This window comes from Chelonoidis abingdonii, chromosome 1 (assembly GCF_003597395.2).
Source record: "Chelonoidis abingdonii isolate Lonesome George chromosome 1, CheloAbing_2.0, whole genome shotgun sequence".
NCBI lineage: Eukaryota > Metazoa > Chordata > Testudines > Testudinidae > Chelonoidis > Chelonoidis abingdonii.
The window spans coordinates 203,220,131-203,227,490 of NC_133769.1; the positions used below are offsets into that span (position 1 = coordinate 203,220,131).

The 7,360-nt window shown below is 51.1% G+C and overlaps 1 protein-coding gene across 1 annotated transcript in view; it reads right to left on the reverse strand.

Annotated features, from left to right (window-relative positions):
* Window positions 1–6,980, reverse strand: part of RCAN1 (regulator of calcineurin 1) — an 85,288-nt gene extending 78,308 nt beyond the window's left edge. Inside the window, exon 1 of the mRNA XM_032785007.2 lies at window positions 6,714–6,980. Coding sequence (XP_032640898.1) covers window positions 6,714–6,941 — 228 coding nt within the window. The 5' untranslated portion in view covers window positions 6,942–6,980. The remainder of the gene's footprint in view (window positions 1–6,713) is intronic.
* Between the last annotated feature and the right edge of the window lie 380 nt (window positions 6,981–7,360).

Below are 7,360 nucleotides of genomic sequence, written 5' to 3' on the forward strand. Positions count from 1 at the left end.
CCTCTGTCAGCAGCATCCAGTACACATACAGTGACAGTGACAAAAGGCAAAACAGGCTCCATGGCTGCCATGCTATGGCGTCTGCCAGGGCAATCCAGGGAAAAAAGGAGCAAAATGATTGAAAGCAACGATAGACACAGAGGAAGGAATGAGCGACGACATTTACCCAGAAGCACTCGCGACATTGTTTTTGCACCATCATGCACTGAGATCTCAACCCAGAATTCCAATGGGCAGGGGAGACTGCAGGAACTATGGGATAGCTATGGGATAGCTACCCACAGTGCAATGCTCCAGAAAATCGACGCTAGCCTCGATACATGGACGCACACTGCTGAATTATTGTGCTTTGTGTGGCCGCGTGCACTCGACTTTATACAAACTGTTGTACAAAACCAGTTTATGTAAAATCGGAATAATCCTGTAGTGTAGACATAGCCTCAAATTCAACAGACAGCCACTCCACCTCTGCCCTCTTTCCCGACAGAGACTCTTCCCCCTTTGCGTCACAGGTATTATGCAGGACACAGCAGAGAGCTGTAACCACTGGGTTATTTTTCTTAATGGAGGTCCAATTTTGTGAGTAAACTATGCCAACGTCCCTTCAAATGACCAAAAGCTGTCTGCACCTGCTGAGACAGTAGTTAATGTCATGGGTACACAGACTCAGTGCTCCAGAACAGCTCTGAGTTAGTCTTAGGCAGGATCCTCTTCAGTGTGGCACTCCCTTAAGGCGCACACTCACTAGGGAAAACCTCCTCAGCTTCAACACCACCAGAGACTGAACTCAGAGCTTTTAGCACCCCCATTCCATGCCATGACCTCCCCACAGCAGGTTCACCTGAATGAAACACCTGGGGAAGCCTTATTCACCCAAAGGGGCCATACACCCCTAACTTAGGCAATCAGCAGAGTGTCTCAGACAGAATTGTTAAAAGAGAAAGGTTTATTAGTTGTCTGGAATACAGTGTAAGAAAGTTCTTTGTTAGAACAGAAAGCAGGGAGTCCCAGCAAAGTCTGTCTTGGTTGGGCCCCAAGCCTGGGTTGCCTCCCCAAAAGCCACAAATGAGAGATTGTCCTGTTTCCAGCAGCCCACACTCAGTCACGTCCATTTGCCACTCCTCTGTCCTTTGTTGTGTTTCCCAGAAGAACTGGTCACCTGGCCTCTACCCCTTTGTTCTTCAACTTATTGCAGCCATCTGGCTTCTTGCAGAGGATGGGCCACACCCCCAGCCATCAGTTTCTAAGTTAAAAAATGTCTAACCATTGTCTGGGCACAGTCAGCTAGACCACCACACCTGTTCCTCTAGGAGTCTCTGCAAAGATCAAACACCGTGTCACCACGTAGTCAATCGTGCAACACATGGGGAAATTGAGGCACATAGTATTCATTCAAAACTTTAAGAAAATGCCACAGTTCGTCACAACTGAATCATTCCTTGGTGCTGTCGAGGTAGCTGGTGTACGACTTCATGAGCAAGGGGTAGGCTGGATCACCCAAAATTACTATTAATCCATCAATTGAGAAAGCTGCAAACAGGGGACTTTCTTTCTTAAAGATGCGAGCATCATGCACTCCCATCCTGACCAGCCCACACTAAGATCAGTGAAGCATTGCTGATGATCTACCAATGCTTGCATAACCATAGAAAAATAGCCCTTTCTGTTGATCTACTCAATGGCAAGGTGGTCCAGTGCCAAAATAGGGATATGAGTGCCATCTAGCACTCCATCGCAGCTCAGGAATCCCACTGCTGCAAATCCACCCACTACGTCTAGTATATTGCTGAGAGGCACGGTCCTGTGTAACAGGAGGCGATTAATGACCCTGCACACTTTGATCACAAGGGCTCCTTCGGTGAATTTCTGGACTACAAATTGCTACCAGTTAGCTGGGACTCAATCTGGCATTGTAAGTTTCCACAATGCAATTACCATTCACTTCTCCACTGTCAGCCCAGCTCTCTTTTTGGCATCATACACTGGAGGACATTTGAACGTCCCTGCGCTGCAGGTAAGCTTACTACACAGATCCAGGAATGTGGCCTTGCATATCTGCAAGTTCTGCAGCCACTACTTCTCACCCCAAACCTGCATTACAACGCAATCCCACCAGTCACTGCTTGTTTCTCAGGCTCAGAAGTGGCATGCCACCATATGCAGCTGTTCCATGATCACCACCAACAACCTTGAATTGATTCTTGCTATGTCCCACAGCAATTCATCCTCCAAGGAACAATCAAGTTCCCCGCTCATTTGGTTTTTTTTGAAGCTCTCCAAATAGTCCAAGATTTTGCACTCTGTGCTTGTAATGCTCATAATAGTGCAGAGCTTTAAAGGCTCTATGATGTCAGACAGCGAGAAGGTGATGCAGTTTGTGGGATTTTGAAAAAAAAAAATCATGAAAATTATGGGATACAGAGAACACCATGGGATGGAGACAGTTGCAAATAAGAAGCTGACCCCATGTTCCCAGACACCCCTGCCTGACTTGTTTTGGCCCCCCTCATACAGTGCCAGAACTTCTCAAAAGACAGTGTGCTGGATGGTGGCAAATTGCACAGTGGGATACCTACCTCTGGTGCATCACACACTGCATCGATACAAGCATTACTGTGAGTACACACACCACTGCCACAAGGAGTCAGGTATGCACACACACACAAACCATGTCTTAGCGGTAGCATCTATATGCTGATGTAACTTGAGTCAACGTAAATTTGTTGTGTAGACATGGTCTAAAAGTGAGTGAAGTTCTTCATTCCTTTCTTCAGGGGTATTGTGTAACATTCATACCATTATACAAGGCATCGTTTCGTTGACATGCTACATTAAAATGTGTTTCTTAAATTCAATGCTCCCTCACAATCTGACATTTTGCACTATACAAATTGTACTACTTCAATAGAAGAAAAGTTTTATCTTCATCTCAATTATTGTATTAACTAAGATAGTACATTCCAGATGTTTTTAATGGCTATTGGTCCCTGTAAAGGCAAAAGTCAAACCTAGTCTTCATTCTCATATTTAAATCTCATGTTCAGCTACATAACACAGGTGAGTCTCATTTTATGCTCGGGTTACGTTCCGCTGTCAGTGTGTAAAGCAAAAATCGCGTATAGTCAAAATTACATTGAGCGTAATGGCGGGCAAAATCACCTGCACTACAGGTACAGTATTTAAATTGTTATTTTTCTCTCTCTTTTTTTTTTGCCAACCGTGCAAAGCTGAATTCGTGCATGTTAAATGTGCATGAGACTTGCCTGTAATACAGGCTGGCAACATGCCTAAGTCTTGAAAATAGTATGTACACTAAGAAGTCTATTTTTCCTCTGATACATGCATAACTTATCAGTGGCAATGACACACAATAACAGGATACTAGACCCTAAGAGATACATGAAAAGTTAAAACTTTAACTACATAGTCTTTTAAAATGAATACAACCTTAAACATAAACATTGAAATCAGCAGTTAATACTGTTACTAGCTTTTAAAAAGTCTCATCTTTAATGAACTGTGATTATCTGGGAGCTCAGAGACTTACTACTGGTCTACTGCCATGACAACCAGTAGCTATAATTAAAAAGACACTGTCATATTTAGCCCCTAAATCTGAATATTATAAAAATACACTTTGCAAAAGCTAAAAACCAGTACAAATATTTCCTCATTTTAAATCCAGCAAAAACAGTTGATTTAAAAACTAAACAATCCCGTGCAGCGTTTGGAAGGCAGACATTGCAAGTAATAAGACCGTAAAAGCAAAACAAAACTGATTACCATCTTTTTCTACACTTAATAATCCAAGCATTACTAGTAACATAGGCAAAGAGATCTATTTACAGTAGAAGCCCTTGATCCTGCAAACATGTACTCACTCGGTTAAATTTACTTGTGTGAGTAGTCCCATCAACTTCAAAGAGACTATTCAAACAAGTGAAGTAAAGCCTGTAAGACTCAGTCTATGCTGGGAACTTATGGTGATATAACTGTGTCACTTAGGGGGATAGAAAATCCACATCCCCAAGCAACAGACTTATACCAACCTAACTCCCAGTGTAGACAGTGCTATGCTGACTGGAGTGCTTCCCTCATGGACAAAGCTACCACTTCTTTGGGGGGGGGGGGGGTGGAGTACCTAAACCAGGGGTCAGCAACCTCTGGCACGCGGCTTGCAAGGGTGCTTACCCTGGCGGGCCGGACAAGTTTGTTTACCTGCCACATCGGCAGGTTCGGCCGATTGTGGCTCCCACTGGCCATGGTTCGCCTTCCCAAGCCAATGGGGGGTGGCGGGAAGCTGCGGCCAGCACATCCCTCGCCACTTCCTGTCACCCCGGTTGGCCTGGGACAGCCGCAATCGGCTGAACCTGCCAGTGTGGCAGGTAAACAAACTGGCCCGGCCCAGCAGGGTGCTTACCCTGACATGCCACGTGCCAGAGGTTGTGAGTTCAATCCTTGAGAGGGCCATTTAGGGATTTAGTTGGGGATTGGTCCTGCTTTGAGCAGAGGGTTGGACTAGATGACCTTCTGAGGTCCCTTCCAACCCTGATATTCTATGACCCCTGACCTAGACCAATAGGAAGAGCCCTCCCATCTGTGCAGGTGGTGCCTTCACTGAAGTGCTACAGCAGCTGGCGCTGCAGTATTTTAAGTGTAAACAAGCCCTGAGTATTTGCTGGGTCTGAGCTTAGTATATTAAAATGTCAGTGTCTACTTGTAATTATTTTTTTATAAAGAAATGATTATTTCTTTAGAACTAAATCCACAGGTTAGGGACCCTCATCTCAAATCTGAAGACATCTAAGCACATGCTCTCTTCACTCACAGGCAGGGCCGGTGCAACCATTTAGGTGGACTAGGTGGTTGCCTAGGGCGCCAAGATTTGGGGGCGCCCCCCAATTTTTTTTTTAAAAGGTTGAGCAGCCGCTGCTGCTGGGACAGAGAGGGAGTCTGAGCTGCGGGCAGCAGCGGCAGCCGGCAGTCCAGGGCCCCGCCCCCCCCCCGGGTCAGGGCGCCGCCGTGGCAGCCAGCAGCCCAGCCCCCCCCGGGGCAGAGCACCGCCGCGGCAGCCCAGAGGTTCGGGCTGCCCACGGCGCGCTGACCCAGGGGAATCCCTGGGCTGCAGCATGAGGTCAGATCCCTCTCCCCCAGAGCAGGTGCTCCAGCTATGCCATTTTTCTCGTTGCCAGCTGGGGCGTCGGCAGCTGGGCAGAGCTGCGCAGCTCTGCTTAGGGCACGTGTCAGGAACCTGCGAGGGCAGCACGACACCAGGGCTTCTGGAGGAAAGCCGGGGCTGCCCACTGGCTCAGCCTCCATCTCAGCCCCAGCGAGGGGGCTGAGTAAGAAGAGCCTCAAGCAGTGGTCTGGTGGAGCAGAGAAAGAAAGAGGACCTGATGCTCATGTGTTGGGCAATGTAAGCAAGTGCTTCCCCACAGTTTGGCCTCAGGTGCCTGTGCTCCTGCCCCCTTGGTCCGTGGCTGGTCCCTGCTCCTGCTCCCTTGTGCCTGGATGGCTGGAGGAGACAGCAGCCTGCAGAGTGAGCTGCCCCAGTGCCCCAGGACCCCCCTGACCCTATCGCCCCACAGCCCTGACCCCCAGCTCCGAGCCCAGTCCCTCTAAGCTGGAACCCCCCTGACCCCATCCCCCCCACAGCCCTGACCCCCAGCTGACAGATTAGTGTCCTAACACAGTTATTGCTCTTCGCATCCTCTTTGACTTCTCCCAGTTCTGTGGCCAGGGTGGCAAGCTTCTGAAGCTCATTTGATAAAACATACATGCGAACATCATGTTGCAACATAGACTTGTGGTGGCTATCTACCTTGTTCCACTAGAACATGACATTGCTCACAGCATTGACTTGGAGGAACTTATTTCAAATATTTGCTTAACTTAAACCGCGGGAAAATAATTTTAAATCATATAACGTTATTCTTGACCGTTGTATTGTGTATATGTATGTGATTTGGGGGAGAGGCGCAAGATAGAGTTTCGCCTAGGGCGCCAAAATATACTTGCACGGCCCTATCACAAGAGTAGCTATCAGAAAAATCAAGATCATATGTTTCATAAATTTCCAGAATTATTCCTCTTAAGATCGCACAGTATGTTATAAATATAACTATTCTTGGTCCACAACCAACCAGCTGCCATTTGTTTAATTACAATGTAGTTGCAACAAAGGGAATCGCATCTCCTCTCGGGAAGTCTGTGGAAGGGTCACCCCCAGGGGCCAACAGCGCCTTGGCAGGGGGACCTGGGGGCCAGGAGTAGGCAAGTGACGTAATTGCTTCATTCTGCTGGCGCGCCAAGGCTCCCGACGACAGCGGCCCTCACGCTCCAGTCCAGACGCCGGCCCCACAACACTTCTTTTCCAACGGCCGCCAAACCGTCATGCCCGCCGAGCCCACGGCCCGTCAGCGCGGCTAGGCTCAGGCCGCCTCTACGTCTCTGCAGCGGCCCTGTGCCCAAGACAAGCGGTCTGGTCAGGAGGGACGAGGGGCACTCCCGGGGTCTTTCCCCGGCGATGGGCGCTGAGCCGGCTAGCGGGGACCCCCGTGCGGCGCCTAGCGCCCGGCTCCGAGCCCCGACGACAGGGAAGGTAAAGGCCACGAAGTGACCGGGCGGCGGGGGGCGCCATGGCACGAGCGGCCACCAGACTCGCTGCAGCTCCCGGGGGCCCGCCCCGCCCCGCGGCCCCAGCCCGCGCTCACCCGGCACAGGCTGTCCTGGAAGAGGCGCGGGTCCAGGTTGCAGGCGATGGTGGCGGTGGGCAAGTCCCGCAGCGCCACCGCCTCCATCTCGCAATCGATAAAGCTCCAGTCGGACTCGGCCTCCGGCGGCGCCTCCTCCCCAGGCTGCGGCTCCCGCTCGCTGCCTGACGGGCCACTCCCTCCCGCCGCGCCAAGCAAGCGGCTGCAGCCAGCGCCGCCGCTCTCCATGGGGCGGTCCCGGAGCCCTTGTTCCGGCCCAGCCGGGCTGCGCGGCAGCGCTGCTGGCTCCTCCTCGAGCGGCGCCGCCTCCGCCCGCAGCCTCGGCGTTAACCCCTTTCCCGCCGCGCAGGCACCGCGGCCCGGGGCAGCTGGAGCCAATGAGACGCCGCGCTGCTTCCACCTCAACAGGTGATCGATCCACCGGCGTCAGCCCCGGCCGCCATCTTGGGTGAGGGCAGCGGCCCCGCTTCTCGCCCAGCCCACCAACGGGCACCCGGCGTCTCCTGCGCACGGAAGCGCCCTGGGGCAGCGGGATCCCTGCACGGGCCAGCAGCACACGGCTCAGGCGTGGGCAAACTTTGTGGCCTGAGGGCCACATCTGGGTGGGGAAATTGCATGCGGAGCCATGACTGTGAGGCTGGGGCAGG